Here is a 19770-nt window from a genome sequence, read left to right as displayed (position 1 = left end):
TGCGAAGCAAATACAGGGAGGATTGTGTGATAGATCTGAGCAGTTTAAGGGAGGAGTGATAATAATATGCTGAAATCTCCACATTAGGAAGGTACGGTGAAATGAGAACTGTCGGTGTAGCCAATCTTAAGAAGACATTTCTTGGTTCCACTCTTACGACTATTAATTACATCTTGACACTTTTTTAATGGCACTACCACAGTTACGAAAACAAAGAACTGGGATTGTTAACTTGTCAATTGTTAACTTACCTTTGACGGTGTTACCATGGCAACAGTAAGGGCGGAAGACCTGGCAAGTGACTTATAATAATAACGACGACAGCCCTCCAGGAGCTGCCCTACTTCATGTAACAGGTCACTGAAAGAGGTCAGATTCACAAGAGTTGATAGGGTGAAGACCACAAGCATACATTTTTACTGACTTATGGTATTTTTTTATTATTATTATTATTATTTTTTATCATTTTTCGATGTATCCCTTCTGGGGACCTGATGGGAGACAAACTACTATCAGGGATATTAAAGGGAATTTTCATTTTGGCTGAGAGCCATGACGACAACTCCACAATAAACCGCAGTGCAGCCATGATATATTATTTTGGTAAAATTCAGCCAACACCCAGGAGTTGATAACAATTCGACTCATTTAAGTATAAGTTTAGCGAGCAATATTGACAATAGAGGATGCAGTGATTGTGTTTTTGTTTTGTCCATGTGTCAGTGCAACGTAAAATTTATCATCTGGAGTGAAAGGTTGCTGCTCTTCTAACTAAATATTTTCAGAAAGTTCCTTGAGTTAATTTTTTTCTGTGCTACGTTCTTGTGTACTTACGGTGACCTGTCGGAAAGTAACTCGACCGATCTTGTTACAGCCTCTTCTTCAACTGCAGCAACCAACATGGCCTCTTTTCCAGTGGACTGGCGCTCGAGATTGAGTCCCTTGCGATAAGACACGCCTATAAATGTATATTTAGTTGTAATGAGTGCACAGCCTCGTCTGTATCAGTACATTAAATTGCATTACTTTATACCGCCATTGCATTACATTATTATAAAGAAAGCTGTGAAGCATCTTACTCCACAGTAACTTGATTTTATTAAGTAAACAAAGTCGGTTACATATCTAATCATTGTGATGGTCTTTCGTTTCACTTTGAGTCCACACAATGAAACTTTCAGGCCGATAAGAACCGAATAACCTCTTCACTAGTCCGTGTACAAAACAAACAAAGAAAAGTAACAGGAAACCAAAAACAAAGGCACTTGTACACCAAGTTAATTTATAAACCTTAGTTTAGAAGAAAATTTGTATCATACCAAGTAATGCTAACATCTTGAACAGGTCTGCCAAACTTTTACGTTTCCTTTGCTGAATATGTTTCCGCATCTCTGTTTGTTTCTCTTTCGGCTGAAAAACAGTATAAAATGAGTTACATAAAAAATGCCAAATGTGTAACGGATGAGGTGATAGATTATAAGTAATTTTGTAAATAATAAGTAACAACAGGACCAAAAATTCACTGATAATTCGAAGTTTTTCCTATACCTGACTGGACACATCCAAAGCTTGCAGCTCTCTTGAAGTGGTTATGACTTCCCCTGAAAAAGAAAACAAAAAATGGCCATAATGTCAACACCTATATAGACTCGCTTAACCGTTTGGCATAAACTTTTTCTTTTTCAGTCCTGATATACGGAAAAATGAATAGCAAACGCCATATAATTCCTAGTTTTTTCAGCATCGTTGTAACAATAAGCGCTTTGCATTAAAAACATGAAGAACTCCCTCAGCTTCATTGAGGAAACCAATAGAGGAGTAAATCTGGCGTTTCATGGGTTTTGATTCATTCCACTTTGTAATTTATGAAGAAATTCGACCAATCAGATGAAAAACAAAACAAATCGTGACTGAGTTTGCCAAATTTCGCGGGGACGATTCATTTGGTTTTGGTTTTAATTTACAACACTGCCTTTAACATGTGCTGGCAATTAAATACTACGGTGATGTATAAAAAACACTGCTATCACGTTAAGTAAATTCAAGTTAAAGTCTCTTTTTCTTCTGGAAGAGTATGCTTGTTTTCATATTCCAATCTCTACTAAGACTCATACCCGTAAAGTCATCCAGGGACGTCACTAGTGGCTCAAACTCTTGTCGACTGATTATCTGGCGTGACAACTGTCTCATTTTTTTAAAGAGTTTTGTCAGACGATTCTGATTCGATGGAAGACACAATCCCCATTTCTCGTGCGTTGATATAAATTGAAGGCTTCTGTTACAGTATGCCTGAAGAGGAAGCGCAAATTTGAGATAAGAAATTTTTTTTTCTCCCACTTGTTCCGAGTAATTGCCACAGTCTTTGACCAAAGAAATACGCAAATGTAAAACACACTATTCTGAACTTAACTAGACCTGAAAACCTTAAAACCGCAGCATGAACATTAACTTTCTCTGCATAATCAATGCTTAGTTCGTTGGAGTGTTTTTGAACGCAAACAAGCCAATTTTGGGCCCCCTTTACCATTTTACAACAGCAGTAACCACAATTCTGTACACAGCAGAATGAAGTGTTGATCAAGATTTTCAAGAAGCATTTCTAGATCCCCCTCTCCCTCTCTCCTCTTAATAATCAGTAAGTTTATTCTCCCTACTGTTCTCTGTACATTCACTAAGGTGCTGACGAGGAGAATTTGTCTAACAATCAAAAAATAATCAAAGGCTTCTTTAGCTGTCGATCATTTCCTTCATTCTCGCGACTTTAATGTTTGATTCATGGGTGACACTGTATCAAAACGAGAAATTTAAGACTTAAGACTGTTTATTAAGACTTATTGCAGCAATATACAGAATGGCTGAATTACAGAGCTATTTAAAAAACATATAATACTTAAATATAATACAATAAATCTAATAAATACTAAAAGGCATAATTGTACAAGCCACTAGGTATACTTATGCGTAACAAACTCTTGCGCGCACTTGGTCCTACAAGTAGGACACGTGGAGCGGCTAATGCCAGATCTAAGATTATAATTATGCACAAATTAGATGCTAGTTACTCTTTAAGGGTCAAAGGGTAAAGGGAAATGAATAAAGGGGGGTTAAGTTTCTAAAGAAACTGTGGTGCTGCGTCGGTGGGGGGGGGAGGAGGGGGGTAACAAGGAGATTTGGTAATATCAACTGAGTTGAAATTATAAACTGGCCACTGTAAAGAGTTAAAAAGTTGACGTTTCGAGCGTTAGCCCTTCGTCAGAGCGAAAAGCGAAGGGCTAACGCTCGAAACTTCAGCATTTTAACTCTTTACGGTGGCCAATCTACAATTTCAACTTAGTTGATATTACCAAATTAAAGGGTAAAGGGGTTTCACGTGATACTGTTAGGAACAGACAAGTAATAAACACCAAAACTACCCATCAAAACAAAACTTGATGTTGCAATACAAATACTTGTGACCCCGGGGGGTACTCGATATATTCCTGGGTGGGGAGGTGCAGCGCGGCCCCTCATACCCTGACCCTGTTTAAGACAAATATCGCTGATTTTCCTACCCTATTTAAGACAGAATTCCGACTTTTGATACCCTGTTTAAGACATTTAATGTGCCTGGTATCAATGCCAAAATCAACGGAATTCAATATTAATTAAAATTAGAGCTTGTAAAAATTTTGCTGTTTATCTTCCAAGAAAAGATATCCTGTTTAAGACAAAAATTGATAAATCGATACCCTGATTAAGACAAAAAATGATAAATTCGATACCCTGTTTAAGACAAAAATCTCGAAAAACATACCCTGGCTGGCCGCACGTCCCCATCAAGCCCTTATAAGGGAGTACCCCCCCCCCGGTTGTGATCATCCTACCTTCAGTGCTTCCGATGATATGAACCACTCTGCTTCTACACTTTTTCTTTCATTTATGCGATTCCCTTTATTTTCAGGAGGAGAAAGAGCTTTCTCCACATTTATCAAGGTCTTCGAGACTGGCTCATTAAGAGAAGCCTTTGAAAGCGAAATAAAAAGTTCTAGTTTATAAGAAGATTAACAAAGTTAGTTCACAAGTAGTCAAAGATATTAGACTAGGGTAATAATTAATCAAAATTCAAATAAAGCAAAAGTGTACAATGTACAAAGAAATGACAAATAAAAAACAACAACAACAACAAAAACAAAAAATCCAGTGTTGATCCTAAATGCAGCAGGTTAAGGCATCCAGTCTTCCAGATGTGATCAAAACTTGAGCTCTGGCATAGGGACGCTTTGTATAATGTATTTGTCCTATTATTACATTTGCCCACAAGTTAACAGAAATAGATATTCAAGAGAGTAAATATTTCACAGAGAGATAATATGTTTGAATACACAAATATCGTAGTGGCGTTATCGTGCTTTAGTACCTCGTATCTGCGCACAAATTTGTGCAATGCGTGATGAGACTTGTCAGCCGCTTGTTTCATTGCCCAGAAGTTAGAGTCATTCCACTTGGCAATTTTTACAAAATCCTACAACACAAAATTATTTTTTAACATGGTGACTTTGCAACCCATCTCAAATTTTTTTCACAATAAAACTTCTGACAGAAGGTGCCGTTGCTTCAGTGTCACGAATACCAGGATCCTTAGGGCATTGATAAGTCAACAGCAGAAAGTTCGTATGCATAAAGGGACTCCGAAGTTTGACAGTTCCATTTCCTCTCCTTTAAGATTAATCATTTGCTTGCATCATGACAAAACTGACATAAAGCAGCTCACCTTCAGATCTTTTTCAATAGGTTTCCTCATTTCTAGTAGAGATTGCTCAACAGAAGGAATAAACTGCTTGTAATAAGAGAACAAGTTCCATAGCACATCTGACACTTTAACTGAAAATAAGGAATCAGACACATTTCCATGGTTCAAAGCAAAATGATTATTTCATTAATTTTGAAATTAACGTCTTCACATTTATTTAAATTCAGCAATTCTTCAAGTTTGATCGTTTGATGAGGGATGTGCTGAAAATATTAGACCTTTGTGATTGAAATTTTAGCGACAAAGTATTTAAGTCTGTTGCTGGTGCACTCAAACACTCTGTTTGAGCCTTAATCACTCAAGGATTTGCTGAAGTTTGGGGCACTAACCCCTAAGAGAACAATAACATCAAACGACACCTTTTTCTACTATTAATTACCTCCTCCAGTGCTAGTCTCTTCGTAGCACATTTGCTTGTAAAATGCAAACAACATTTGTAACCTGGAGGCAAACTCTCCAAGTGTTGAGCTTTCGATAAATCTGTGTAGAGGTTCGATTATCTCACTGCCATCAGGAAAACCCTCTATTTATGAAAAAAGGAAAGATAAGTGACATTTAACAAATGGTAAATACCACAGCGTACATTATTGAGTCAGGCCTGCTATCGAGTTATGGATGCACACGGGAGGTTGCTAAGTACGAAAGAAGCGTAAGAGTCGCGCGAGGCGATAGCCGAGAGCGACTCTTGCTTCCTAAGTGCTTAGCAAACCTCCAAGTGCTTCCATAACTCAATAGTGTACACTGTGGTGTTTACCATTTGTTTTATAACATAACATTGATACATTGTAGCCAAAGAGTTCCCTTTCGAGACCAGAAAAAACAAGCGCGCCTGGAAAACTAGTACACCCATGGACAAACGGTGGACACTGAATTGACCAATCAGAGCGCGCAGTTTACTTTGGTTATGTTATAATTAACAACTATTCACCGAATTGGAGGTGGTTAGTGGTGGCTATTTACCGAGCCGCAAAGCGGCGAGGTAAATATCCACCGCTAACCACCGACACTGAGGTGAATAGTTGTTTTAGTATCTACTAAAACAGTGAGGTAATTTACACCACCGTCGTTAATTTGAGTGATTTCTTCGCTTGTCACGGATGCAAACCGGGACGCCATTTTTTCCCGAGTTTCTCGGAGGTAAATAGCAAAGGATATTCGGAGTTTGACTAACCAATCAGAGCGCGCCTTCAACCTATCCACTGTTTTAGTATATACTAATAAAGAATATAAGTTGACTAAGGCGACCATAAAATGCAAGTGCTCTCATTGCTCAGCGGATACCTTGGAATGTTTGTTTATCAGACCCAACCCCTTCTCGTGACCACAAGTTTACATGATATCATCACACTCTGACAACAGCCAAGTGCAACACTCCAAGGGTACTGCGTCCCAAGCAATTGTTTATACAATAACAACGAACCAGCACAGTTTACCTCTATGTTCCTGAGCTTTTTCAATCGTCCTCGACTGTACCAAAGAACTATATATGTGAAACCACCATTGACTGGCTTTTGCTGCTGAATTTACGGTGGTTACATCTAGAAGTGTTGACCAGCACCTGAAGCAGAACAAGAGAGAATATATTTAACAGACTAGACTTACATACAATACTTCGCTTTAACCTGATCATAATATACGATTGTGGGGAAAGTATGTTCACCAAAATGTCGGAAAATTAACTGTACGGCACCGAACGTAGTTAATAAAATATGGGTAAAATAAGATCAGTTAATCACTACCGCCAGTTTTCTTGAGTCAAGTCGGAGAAAAATCTCGTCAATCTTTAGGAATACCCATTAAAAGTTGTATGTACGGCTTATCAAAAGGGTATGAACAAATGTAACCACCTACTTGAGCTCCATTTTTCTCCACTGAATTATGAGTTGCGTTACATTATCCAAATGGTCTCTGAGGCTTACATGTTTGGCTGCATTTGATTCCCAGTCCTACCAACAAACAAAATCCCATGAGTGACCAAAACAGATTTTCTCCTTACAATATCAGTACAATATCAAGGAGACAAGTGATGAGAATAGGAAAAATATCAAAATATCAATGAGAGGATAAGATGATCCAATACCTAATTCTCAGAACTAAAATTCTAACAACTGTATGGCAGACAGTAAGGAGAATTACTAATGAGATCTTTGGAGTGAGAGGGTTAAATCACGGCCCTCACACCCAGCCTCTCAGTCCTGATACCATGGAAACGGACAGGGCAGCAACACTGAATGTCAAAAGAAAACACGCCGTAGCGATGGCTACGATGTAATTATTACTGTCATCACTATGCTGTCATTTTTTAACACCTGATCTTTTGGTTATCTTTCCCTTCACGTAGGACAACATTATTGCGCTGTTTTATTATTTGCAAGGCCCTTGTGGAGACCAGCCATCTTCATCAATGCGCCACCATAAGTGTTCCTGACTTAACGAGACCGTTGTAAAGGCGGGCTTTGCGCCGCTGATGTTCAATAAAACTTCACAAAACCGGACCACAGGAAGTCTTTGATTGCAGGTGCACTAATTTGTAATAACTGCAACTACCCAACTTCTTACCTGAGCTTTCCTGAGTAAAACTTCAAGACCGGTAAGAATCTTCATTACTGGACTTGTAACAGGAAAAGACAAAATTCTTTGTATCACAACCAGAAGCTGAAACAGAACAAACATTTCAAAATTATACTATTTCTGTCCTAACAAGAGGCATTTATTCATTTCGTATGTTGACGCAAAGTCGACCTAAAAATCTGCTCTTTTTCCGTACATCATCGCAAATTCTGACAAATAAATTCCAAGTTGCTGTGCATCTCTCTCCCAATCAGAATGCCTGTTTAATAAGCAATTTTATTACACGACTCGGGCAGTCAGAGGGCCAATAACTAAAGTCAACCAATCAAAATACTCTATTGCCGGTCAATATTCTCTCAGTATTGGACCGGGCACTGTCCCGAATGGTCCCGAAAGATACCGCACTTGTGTCCCTTTGAACTTCAGTCGTATAATAAATCTCTTATTAACCAAGCTTGCTCGGGACCGTACTGGAAGAATATCGGCCCTCGGTCTTTTTTGTACGGACCTCGCTGCGCTCGGTTCGTACTGTCAAGACCTCGGGCCGATATTCTCCCAGTACGGCCCACGCGTTTGGTTAATAAGATATATAAAGGATGAAGTGAGTATGATGTCGTGAAAAAACAAAACCGAGGCCTGAGTTATCTGCAGCAGATATTGGGTTATCACATGTAACCGTATATTGAATGAATGCTCTCGACCAATCAGATGTTTCATAGCGAGTCTAATGTATAAAAATTCAGCATATCATACAAACTGCAATAGACTACAAGGCCGCAAAAGGAAAATACAGAGTTGATAAGTTAGGACAATATTGACCACCATGGAGAAGACATAAATGCTTTTGATCAGTCTCAAGACTGCTGACGCTGACTAACAGCAAGGAGATTCATTACTAATAATTCAAGATACTCATCGTTTTGAATTAAACCTTAAACTACATGTATATGTGCAATTTGACACCCACCGAAATACATGCGGGACTTCTAACTCATTCACTCTTTCATAAAAATCAAATTTGGAGTGACTAACAAGAAGACTGGACATTTTACAAATTTACCCTTTGTGGGGATCAAATTAAAAGATGTTCCTTTGGATAAGACAACAAATTTATAATGTTTCAAACAACTCGGGAAAAAAGTCACTTCATGTCAAATGTTCCACTCCTTTCTTAATGTTTAGACTGCTGACGCTGAATGGGACACCATTCCTTGTGTTTGTGGTTATATCTCAACACAAACAAGTAAAGAGGTCTCACCTGCATTAGAGCAGGATGCCGAGGCCATTCTGCCAACAGCTCGTGAATACGGACAGCGAAATCCTCAAGAACTGGTTTCACTCTCACAACTTCTTGAACTTTAGAGTCATGGTAGATATCGAAAGGTTTCTTGTCTGCCAAACCTTTCTGGTATGGCATATCTTGCTGTGGAATAAGATAATATTACCGTTGAGAACAGAGGATGTACACAATTTTAATGATGTGTGGAGCTTGCTACTCTAGACCATTTCTTAAAAACTTTTACATTTGATGTGTTCAACAGCGACACGTAAAGAAAAACTAATGCAATCCACAATTACTTTCAACACTAAATTGGATATTGCTCTCTAAATGTAACATCCTACCTTCACTGTGCTCTCTGGCTGGAAGTGGCCTTTCAAAATGGAACTTTGCAAGAGATGTGGTCGAGGAATGTTCCTGTCCGCTTGTAACCCTACAGCAAGATAACACATCCCTTGTTACTTCATATGCCCAAAAACAAATTTAACTTTACAAAAGTCAACGTAACCCTACAGCAAGATAACACATCCCTTGTTACTTCATATGCCCAAAAACAAATTTAACTGTACAAAAGTCAACGTAAAACAGAGGACAAATAGTACATTTTCAGAAGTATGAGCAATACCCGATTGTGAACTAAACCGGCATTTTAAAAGCTAAACGCAGATTTTCTAACTCACAATGAAAATAGTCTCAAGGCAAATTGAGTACAAATTCAATATAATACCAAAATACATCAGATTCCCTGTTTTTAATTGGTTCCTTACATGGTATAATAGCATTCATCACTGACGCTGTTTCATAACCCCAGTTAAAGGCGTCCAAATACAGCGACTCTATGGACTCATTTGGCCGGTAACAGTCTGCTTCAACCAAAGGGAAATCTTGACTGGGTCGAAGCCGACAAAACGTCTCTTCATGCAGCATCTTGACTTCTGAGAAATTAGGAATGTTCTCCATAAACAGTTCAGCATCCGACTTAACTACACATGAAGATGAAAGATCCTCATCTTGAGGGACAGAAATATTCTCGTTCAAATCCTGGGGAGCCATAACATCTTTGAAATCATCATCGAAACGTGGAAACGCCTTGTTTAAGGCTAATTTATTCTCTTCGTCCTCACTAAGACTAACGCCGTGTGTTTTGTTCTTGAATTTAAACAAACTTCCTTCCTCATCTTCTCGCTGCCGTTCTTCCTCTTTGAAGATTTTCCACTTGTTCAGGAAAATCTCCAGAATTGAAACCACTGCTCGGTAAAGTTTTCCATCGAGAAAGCCACGTTGGATGGAGTGGTTGCGAAGATGGAAAACCGATAACTGTAAAACCCTGTGACAGGTAAATTCATATCAGTGTATTTTTTATTTAATATTCTCCGTAGTGAGTTTTACATGCATATTGATATAGACGGATTCATGCTGACGTCATTGTTTACATTTTTGCTCATTTGCATACGGCTTTGCGTAAAGAAGGAAGCATGTTAGATACAAATTGACTTCAGGCAGCCAAAGAGCTAGAAAACCTTAGTACATGGTGAAATTTTTAGCTCTTTGGGTGTAATATTCAAGGAGAAACGCTAATGAGCTCATACATTCTATGTAAAATTTTGAGTTTTTAAACCCGTGTTGCACAAAAAGTATTCAATGCATCAGGCTCGTATTCATTAGCTGAGTTAATCGTACTTTGACCTTTCGATATTCGGAACTGATTTATTTTTAGCTCCATCAGAAACTGAATTGCTTATGCTAATGAGGCAAATATTGTAAACAAGGATTCCCTTATAAGGGTGTAAATGGTTAACCGACAGTACCTGTAGGAAAGAAATGCAGATGTGGGAGCCGCTGTTTCACGATCTTGAAGATATTTCACCAAACCTGTGACCAAAAGAAAATATTTCATTTCCTATAAATCAAACAACTTCAAACAAAAGCCTTCCTTAATTTTATAACTGCCATCGGCTGACGATCCAGACACTTTAAGCTTGATTGAAAAAAACGTAGCACCAACAACACTTTACCTTGAATGCAAGCATCAACAGAAGGGGACATTAAAGAAACTGCAGCATCCAAACAGGATAAGGAACTTGACGCTGGAAACTCACAAAAAGACAAGAGGGCATCCGGTCCACTGCACTGCTAAGATTGAATAAAAAGGAAGGAAAACTGCTGTCCTTTTTACTACTTTTATCATTGCTTAGATTCCTTTCTTATTAAACAGGTATTAACTTTGAACCTTAAACGGGTACAGAAAGGTCTTACATTGGCAAATCGTAACCACGTAACGACGAGGGATGGTGTCTTGCTTATCAGGCACGGACAATTTTTAGTCGAGGAGAAGCAAGCGAAAAATCGACCTTTTAGCACTCCCACGACGTATATGGTTGAGACCAGATCACGATAGGCTAATACCCAATATCACCGCTAATTGATAACCCTTACAGGGTTTGACTTCCCAAATGGTTCAGTTTTGTCAGACTGGTTGGGCAATTCCGGAAAAATTGCGACGACGTTCCTGAACACAGGAATTCCAAAAGAAACCCCACCCCCCCCCCCCAGAAAATTAGAGTGTAGCAAGTCACTGACACACAATTTGTATCTTTGACTGAAGTAACGATCCTCTCTAGGTATCAGCCTATCATTATCCGATGTCAAACCTTTTGTGTAGTGGAAGGGCTACCTAGTGCTTTTTTTAGGCCTCTGGTTGAAATCACCTCGACTCTTTATTCAGAGCAACTGAAATAACACAACAAATAGGATCTGATCTTTTTTTCAGTTATACCAAGCAAAATCTATTTGCAAACCGTTTTAGTCTTCTCCAATCTGTACACCTTTAATAAACATGCTAGTAATATGCCATTTACACAAAAAAGGGAGAGAAGAGAGAAGTTTGACAACAAACGATGTATCTGTGAAGAGCTGGGGGAATATGTCTTCAATTTTAGATGAAGAAATAAAACTGGTGGCTTTGGTTAGCTAAAACCATTTTCGGTGAGTCAACATGAAGACTGACAGACAGAACTTACCTGCATATTTGTACTCATTGTAAACTGAGCCCGAAATAAGTGGTGTTGAAACAATGTTGATAAGTTTGAGGACATCAGGGACACACCATACATGACCTAGATTGATCATAACACCATAATTAAGAAGAGAAGTAATCCTTCACAGAAAGTGAAACTCTGCATATGAGTCAAGTGTAACTCAAAGTACCCCAGCTTTTTCCCAAGAGCAGGGGTAATGTCCCTGGATGGAACACTGACTCAATGCAATTTACTCCCCCTGCATTTCATTGGATTTCCTTGATAGAACCACGTCTCCGCTAATGAACGCCCACGTAAGCAAACAGTTCAACTAACAGACACTTTTTTCAATTCCCCTTGTTGCCTCCCAGTCAAACTCTGCATTTACAGACAGTCTCTCTGGTAAGCAGACACTTTATAAAGTAAATGTTGGGTTTTTCTTTTGTTTACACTCTCTCTTGTAAGCGGACACCCCATGGATAATAACCGACCCCTGGAAATAGAATTTGTCTCGAATTTGAAAAATCTACTGAAGTTTTACCAGTGATTGAGTAACAGACCAGTGGGGCTCGGTTTTGTCAAATCTCCATTTGTCTGCAGGAAAGTAGTGTCTGTTCGGTTTGACATTAAGAAGAGTCCTTTAAGTGGACATCCACCCTATTTTTCTTTGATGTCCACTTGTGGGAACGATTCTCAAAGGCGGACAGTTCTACTGACGGACACTTTTTCTAATTCCCGAGGGTCCGCTTACGAGAGAGTTGACTCTAATTCACAAGCGTCGAATATACTTCTGGGTGGAGAAATGTAGGGGTAGGGTATGGTAAGGCAGAGCAGAGTAGGGTATGGTAAGGCAGAGCAGAGTAGGGTAGGGTCGGGCAGGGTAGGGTTGGGTAGGGTAGGAAGGACAGGGTAGGGTAGGGTAGGCAGGAGAGGGTAGGGTAGGGTGGGGTAGGCAGGACAGGGTAGGGTAGGGTAGGGTAGGGTAGGGTAGGGTAGGCAGGACAGGGTAGGGTAGGATAGGGTAGGGTAGGGCAGGTATGGTAGGTAATTATGATAGTCTCCCAATCAAAGAACACACAAAGTAAACCAGGGTAGGGCTGAAACTCAAACTTTCATTCAGAGTTCTGCATGGCAACCATGAGGCCACTGTTCTCCGACGTACCACTTGCCATACTCACACAATGATCAAAAGACTCTAAATGTAATTTTATAGAAACAAAGACTCTCATTCTCTTTTCAACTATACCTGAGATACACCAGCAATGAAGGGTCCTAGTATATCACAGTAAAGTGGATAGTCCTTCCTGAGCCTTTGGATAAATTTTTCCACAGATGTATACCAGGCTTTCGCCCTATGAAGAGCTGTGGTGACAGAATTCGCCAAAACGTTTCCATCGACACCATTCTTCAATAAACCATACAGCTGTGATGCTGGCTCTCTCATAGAGTTCGTTAGGTCCGTAACGGAGTTAGTCTCGCCAATAGTATGCAGGAAATGTTTTACGTCATCAAGAATAGCATCAAACTGCATTATAATTTCAGTGAAACAGAAGCATGTGAATAGAAGCCACCATTAAGACTACATCCCCCCTTTTAAAGCCTTTAAGGGAAGATTTTAGCAGCTGAGCCCCAAAAATAAGCGGCGAGCCCGAAAGAGAAGTAGAGAAGAGGAACTTTCGACTACCGACTTTATTTTCATCTAGCGCCAATCACATTGTCAGTTTCTAAACGTTGTTGATCAAAAACCTGCCTGCACTGTGTCCTCGCCACACATCTCAGGTTGATTTCTTTTCAATCAAGTGTTAGTGCATTCATTTAAGTTTTGTTGTAGTTGGCACGAATACAAGAATAACATTATGAAAACCATAAGCAAATCTCCCGCCCATTCTTTCAACACCGTTTTTCATACCTGCGAGATGGCTGGTCTGATAGCTGCATTCTTACTCAGATTCTCAGCTTGGACTCTGAGATCTTTCAACTTTATCAACAGTCTCCCAACCCGTGAGGGATTAGACGTTAATCGCGATTCACTCCTGTGTTCATCACAAACAAGGGCGTCTATTTCATCTGCAGAAGTCTTCACTCCTGTCCATATTTCCTCTGCATAATATCTCACTTTTAATTCTTCTTCGATTCTTTGAATCTGTTTAAAAGAATGCGGAATTAGTACAACCGAATGCACTTGCGTTGAATAGAACCTGCTAAAAATTGAAAGAACGGAACTGAACAGGAAAGCATTTTAGATATATATAGTTCGAAGATTTGAAAGAATTAGTTTACCAAACAAGAAGAGTGAGGCAGACACATTAAAAAAAAAAACTACGTGATAGGATAAAAACAGGGAAATTAAATACTATTACCTGAGAAAATACGACCGCGCATGTAACGTACACTTACCTCGCTATTAACATACTCAAGTTCAATCCTAGTTTTCTCTACAGGATCCACTGGTCCAACGGGAGACAGAATCAGTGACTGAACCAAGCCAAGTTTCGTCCACATTTCACCACGGCAAATAGAGTCCCATAACATGTCTGTGTTATTTGCTAAAAAGGAAAATATGTCGTTTGAGAATCACTGCTGATCACTGTAATGTTCACTATGCTATTGACTTCAACTCGCTCTACAGTCGAAGGATTGAAAATTCGAAACAAGGCTCCATTCAAAATTTCAATTTAAACACCAATTTGAACTCAGTTCAAGTTTCAGTCTGATGTTAAATTTGATTCTACAGCTAAAGAGCAAATTTTTTAAACTAATAATGTCATCTGGTTATAAACTGTGCGCAAATGAATGAACAGCGAGTCAGTGTAAAAACCTACAGCTTCATGAAACAACTACTTACCCTGAGCTTCACCTGGAAGCCGAGAAACTCCTTCGAGACACGCAGTCAGCAGATTACATATCAAATCTGCTTGTTTAACGTTGCCAGTGCAATGCTTGTAAGTATCGGCAACATGTTGCACAACTTTCTTCGAAGCATCTACAATAGAGTGAATGCCATGCAAAAGATCGTCTCCTTCATAGAGACTTGGTAATAATCTGTTGACGACACTAGTGATGTCCACTTGGTTGCTTTGAGGGAGGGATTCTTTGATTGACAAAAGAACTTGAAACAATTTGGCGATGAACAATTTTATACTTGAATTCCTACAGAAAAAAAAATGAAGAAAGAAACAACGTAAATTTAACATCAACCCTTCTTTCAAATGTTTCTAAGACGTCTCCACCCGAGGTAACGCAAAACTTCAGGTCCAGCTGAATTACTTCAGTGGTTTTGCGCTTCATTCATTTCAATATCTAGTAATATCTAATAATATCTAATAATATCTAATAACGTGCCCACCTGAGGAAGTATGAACAAATGAAAGGAGGAAAACCAGCAGATCTTAGGTTAGAAATAAAACACAGCTAGCATTTACTTTACTATCGCGGAAAGGCTGTTGAGACCGAAAATAAAAAGTTTCACTCTGAGCATAAAGACCTCCCCCCCCCCTTCCCATGAGCGAATCAAAATCAAAGCAGAATGATCAGAGAATGCAAATAATGAACATGAACACAGTCTGCATCACAATTTCATAGGGTACCACTGAAGTCTAAGGTGAAGAAATAAGACATTGATTTCCATAACTAAAGTAGGAGAAAAAATGTACAATCTACCCTTGACCTCCAGATAATTCTTGAACACATTACCAACACCGAGAGACCATTGAATTTAAACAAACGAAGTACATTTTTTTAAAGTACAGTATGGAAATAGGAATGTACACAAGAAAGATCCCACCCTTAAGGTACTTACCGATCCACTTCATTCTGGGAATCAAGGACGTCGCCGTTGACCCAAAAGTGTGTAGACAATATTTCCAACTGTTTGAGGTTCTCATGATAGTTTTGAATTGTCAGAGAAGTAAGAGAACTGCCATGTCCCTCTTCAACCAACTTCCGTGATGAAACATAATCCAAAAGATTTGGTGCTCCACCCAAAACAGAGAAAACATTTGACTCTTTGCCTTGATTACTCTGCGCCCAAAGCTTACGACTCTCCAACATTAGGCACTCAGTGAGTATCTCAGACTCCACTGGTCGGAAGATGGATGAGAAGTGTGAGTTTAAGTTGTTGCCCTGCAATGCCAGTAAAAAAGCAGTCTTGGAACCGTTCATTATATATAGCCGGGAAGAGGCGGGGGGGGGGGGGAAATTTCACAATAAAATTTACCTGATCCCTCCCTAAGGCTCTGTAGTATTGTAATGATCCTTCCTCATAGACAGTCAGTTTTCTACAGTCCTCCCTTCTTTGTTAGCGACGACTGATCCCCTCCGTCGACACTGAAAACCATATAATCCCTCCAAAATCCCCTCCCCCCCCCCGGGCGAAAAATAACGACTTGTCCCTAATATCTTAAGGGTTAAGATAATATTTCAAAAAAACAAAACAAAACAAAACAAATCAGCTCGTGTTTGTGACTTGTGTTTAACACAAAGCTCAATCCTAACACTAAACAATCACGATGGGTGTGGGAGACTCTTGCTATTGTTCGTACCTTGCTGAGACTACCTCCTAAGTGACAGAATATCACTTGTATTACTGGATCTCTAATTGTCTTTTTTAATTGATATGTTGTAAGCGCTTCTATCTGATCTGTGATGGCTCCGCTGTCCAGCGAAGTTGTTCTGTAAAGAAACTATTTCAGCTACATAGCCACAGAATAAATATTATGACAAGCTTGTTTCCATTGCATAAACAAGTAGCTGCCCTGGTTTTACCTTTCCTCGAAGAAGAGTACCTCTCATTGGTAACTTGAGGAATGGGTGTAAAGCCTTGGTTAAAGTTCATTCATCAATATTTTCCAAGATATATTCTTTGGTTTGAAACCGACAGTAGGAGGGAAGAATCGAAGGAAGTTGAAACGAAAAAGAAATGAGACACTGGCAGAATTAAGATGAAACTGGTCAATCTTTTATGAAAGACAAGGATCAATGAGCAACTGCACACCCACCCCTCCCCTAATCTGTCATTACCCCAACTTGGAATCAATTGACTGTTTACTTAGGTTAGGGGGAGGGGTAGGTGCGTAGTCGCAATATCTGAGCAACTGCAAACCTACCCCTCCCCTTACCCACCATGAACCTCAAAATGTAATCAGTCGACTGATTTTAGGTTGGGGGAGGGGTAGGTGCGTAGTTGCACCATATGAGTGACTGCATACATCCCCCCCTTATGCACCATTAACTCTTGGAACTTGCTATTAGTTGACTGTTGTTAGGTTAGGGGGTGGGGTGGGTGCGCAGTGCCTCAGATACTGACTTTGATCTAAAGACAATTACAGCGCTCCAGAAAAAAATCGTGCAAGTAATAAGGTGAGACAATAAAATGTTATTGCACAAAAACTAACCCACAAGCCATTTGATTTGCCAGCGCCAGCATCAAAGATCCAAGGACACAACCTTCTTGTAAAGAACAGACATCACCAAACAAGAGGGACATAGCTTTTTTGAAAGCCACATTACTCATTTTTGTGTCGACGCTCGTTGGCTGGACTAGCTCGGTAGAGTTCTCATCTAAAGTCATTATCTCTTCTGTAGCTTCCAGGTTTCTGCTAATTGTTTCTTCTACGCTGGAAAGGATTGATTCTAAAGAAAAGCACCACGTAGACGTCAATTGATTCAGTAGAAAATAAAAATAATAGCCACTTGTCAGTTGACTAGTGTGAAAAAATCTTGGTCAAAGTTATCGCTCAATTCTGTATTTCACAAGTGTCCATAGGAGTTGAAAAATAACACTAAAACAACCGTCATCACGAACAGCAATATCAAAGGCAGCCCGAGCTCACAAAATAAGCCTCCGTAACTACGCACTATGGTTACGTTACACAATGGGCCAAAAATAAGGATTTAACAGGAATAAAGGGTCGCAGAGCAGACGAACTAAACCGAGCTAATTGTCCCTAAATCAGACCAGATTGATAGGTTGAGAGTGCAACTGTTTATTCCCACATGATCCTCCTATTTCGGCCATTTCAAAACGCAAACATATTCTCATATTTACGGAGGTTCATTTCGCGAGCTTGGGATACCTGTGTAGTACGATAGTCTTAATTGACAGATTTAGCTGAGCCTCGCGTGGAGCGCACGTCTGATTAATAAACAAGACGCGTTCTCGGATGCATGTATTTCAAATGTACTTAACTTGTCGACGAAGATGAGTGCTTCACAAAATACAACACAGAGGGTAAATTCTCACCACATTGTGAAAGTTCTTCTTGACTAAAATTCATTCTGTTGCCTAGCATTATCTTCAAAACCTCTGCCAGCCTGCCTTTCAGTTCTGCGTCTTTACAGCTTTGCAGCTCCTCTTCAGACCGACTTTTCCATGATCTGTCGCAGTACTTGTCGATCCTTTTACAGAGATTATCCATTTTTTCCTATACAGTCAGAACAATAGGCATGACGTGCCAACTTTCCTATGACACTGTCCAATTACAAGGAGGACGCGTGCACTGTCCTCTTAGTGCTCAAATCGGGCTGGTGAAAACCGCTTACGTTCGAGAAGTTTGTCATACCTTTAATTAAGGGCGAAATCATAGCTGTGTAGTACTGGTCTTTTAACTTGGAATCAAATAGTAGTTCGTATAAAAGCTATTCTCCGTCCTCAATCTTCAAAAGAGATCATGTTACGAGTGTCCTTTACTTTTCCGGCTGTGAATTACAATTGGTCTTATCTACCATCCATTTTTCAAATATACACACTGCCTTCAAGAAACTAGGTGTTTTTCATTCTTAGGGATCAAAGAATCAATTCCGGTGCACTCACTATCGGGTAGATAAATACCTTGTCATTAACTCCTTGCTCGCCTTATTTGTATGGCCTGAATAATCTGAAGGTTAATTATCAAATTTATAAACCGAATCAAGATAAGCTTACCCAGACCGCAAAAGCATATCTTGATTTAAACGGTGCAGGATGCCCATAACCGACCAGAATTTGCAAGTAGGCTTCATGAACTCTTCTGTCTGTAGCTAGAACCTTTTGCAAGTGATTCACAACTGTGACAAGCTCCCCTGGTAATTCTCTGCAGGAATATCAAAATACGTTCAATGAGAAAATAATTACATGTAACACAGGCAATTCAGTTTTGCTCTCATTCAAAATTTACATTACAGCTACATGCTTAAGGAAACCAAGTCCATAGTGAAAAATTTTGTACCTTCTGTAAAATCAATTGTTTCCAATAATTATTGAAAGAGCGCTCAGACCACTAACTGAATAATACATAGATCAAGAAAGGTATAAACAATCAAGGGTAAGAATCAATCTGTACTGATAATAATTAAAGATGTCTTGAGTTCATAAAACAGAACTTCGTTTTGTTTGCCTTTGTAAAAAGAGAACTCAAATGAACTAGTAAATCATTTATACACCAGTGATTGCAAATAATTGTGATACTCTCCAACGCCCTCTAAAAAAAATAGTTGGGTTACGGCAGTTACCTGTCAATAAATTTGCCAAAGGCTGTTTGAAGAGAGTGCAATGTGTATTGTTCAACCCAGGTCCAATGAAGGGAAAGAAACGAGAGTGAGAAATTCTGTCTGGTTTGTTTCTCGCACATGGTCCAAAACCTATTCAACCAAGAAAGTCCCTCCACCACCTGTGGTAAAATAGGGAGAAGTAACTTTGCAATGCAGCTGTAAGGCAGAGGGTAAAGAACCAGAAACAGAGCTAAGTACACACTTCAATAACAGAGGGATATCATCGTAGACATCTAGCATATGAGATTGTGCCGCTATAATCCAGTTTTAATTATAGTCAAAGTTGTCACGGTCGAGGTGAGTATGGAGCCTACGCTTAACGATTATTGCACGTTATGATCATCTTAAGACCCGTCTCAATAAACGGTGGCTAGTGCAAGAGGGTGGTAAGGGCTTTATACGAGACACGTAATTAAGTCCAAAGTTAATTCGTGACGCGTGAATCTTACAGAAAGGCAGGCTAAGGTGAGATTTGAAGTCTTTCGTTTCAAACTCGTGACGCGTGAAATACCGTTTCAAGTTCACGTGATGCGTGCGTGATGCGTGCGTGAAACGAGATTTGGACCCTCCTCCCTCCCCATCCCTTC

General features: G+C 39.5%; 1 protein-coding gene across 2 annotated transcripts in view; it reads right to left on the bottom strand.

The window, feature by feature from the left end:
• Positions 1 to 19770, bottom strand: part of LOC111342485 (midasin) — a 69635-nt gene that overhangs the window by 19168 nt on the left and 30697 nt on the right. The window contains exons 44-71 of one of the 2 annotated variants that reach the window (XM_088730529.1): positions 19145 to 19302; positions 18579 to 18726; positions 17898 to 18078; positions 17050 to 17287; positions 16198 to 16327; positions 15456 to 15778; positions 14502 to 14806; positions 14054 to 14202; positions 13566 to 13799; positions 12903 to 13181; positions 11660 to 11755; positions 10655 to 10772; positions 10448 to 10511; positions 9407 to 9966; positions 8984 to 9072; positions 8619 to 8783; positions 7349 to 7444; positions 6641 to 6735; positions 6223 to 6347; positions 5169 to 5312; positions 4751 to 4860; positions 4397 to 4501; positions 3864 to 4001; positions 2115 to 2289; positions 1549 to 1601; positions 1320 to 1410; positions 835 to 958; positions 252 to 360 (exon numbers count right to left, since the gene is read on the bottom strand). In XM_088730529.1, coding sequence (XP_088586655.1) covers positions 252 to 360; positions 835 to 958; positions 1320 to 1410; positions 1549 to 1601; positions 2115 to 2289; positions 3864 to 4001; positions 4397 to 4501; positions 4751 to 4860; positions 5169 to 5312; positions 6223 to 6347; positions 6641 to 6735; positions 7349 to 7444; positions 8619 to 8783; positions 8984 to 9072; positions 9407 to 9966; positions 10448 to 10511; positions 10655 to 10772; positions 11660 to 11755; positions 12903 to 13181; positions 13566 to 13799; positions 14054 to 14202; positions 14502 to 14806; positions 15456 to 15778; positions 16198 to 16327; positions 17050 to 17287; positions 17898 to 18078; positions 18579 to 18726; positions 19145 to 19302 — 4602 coding nt within the window. The remainder of the gene's footprint in view (positions 1 to 251; positions 361 to 834; positions 959 to 1319; positions 1411 to 1548; positions 1602 to 2114; positions 2290 to 3863; positions 4002 to 4396; positions 4502 to 4750; positions 4861 to 5168; positions 5313 to 6222; positions 6348 to 6640; positions 6736 to 7348; positions 7445 to 8618; positions 8784 to 8983; positions 9073 to 9406; positions 9967 to 10447; positions 10512 to 10654; positions 10773 to 11659; positions 11756 to 12902; positions 13182 to 13565; positions 13800 to 14053; positions 14203 to 14501; positions 14807 to 15455; positions 15779 to 16197; positions 16328 to 17049; positions 17288 to 17897; positions 18079 to 18578; positions 18727 to 19144; positions 19303 to 19770) is intronic. The other variant, XM_088730530.1, reaches the window with a different exon arrangement.

The sequence above is a fragment of the Stylophora pistillata genome, chromosome 8, assembly GCF_964205215.1.
Source record: "Stylophora pistillata chromosome 8, jaStyPist1.2, whole genome shotgun sequence".
NCBI lineage: Eukaryota > Metazoa > Cnidaria > Anthozoa > Scleractinia > Pocilloporidae > Stylophora > Stylophora pistillata.
Note: the sequence above shows the minus strand (reverse complement) of the source record. Positions and strands in the feature narration are given on the sequence as shown.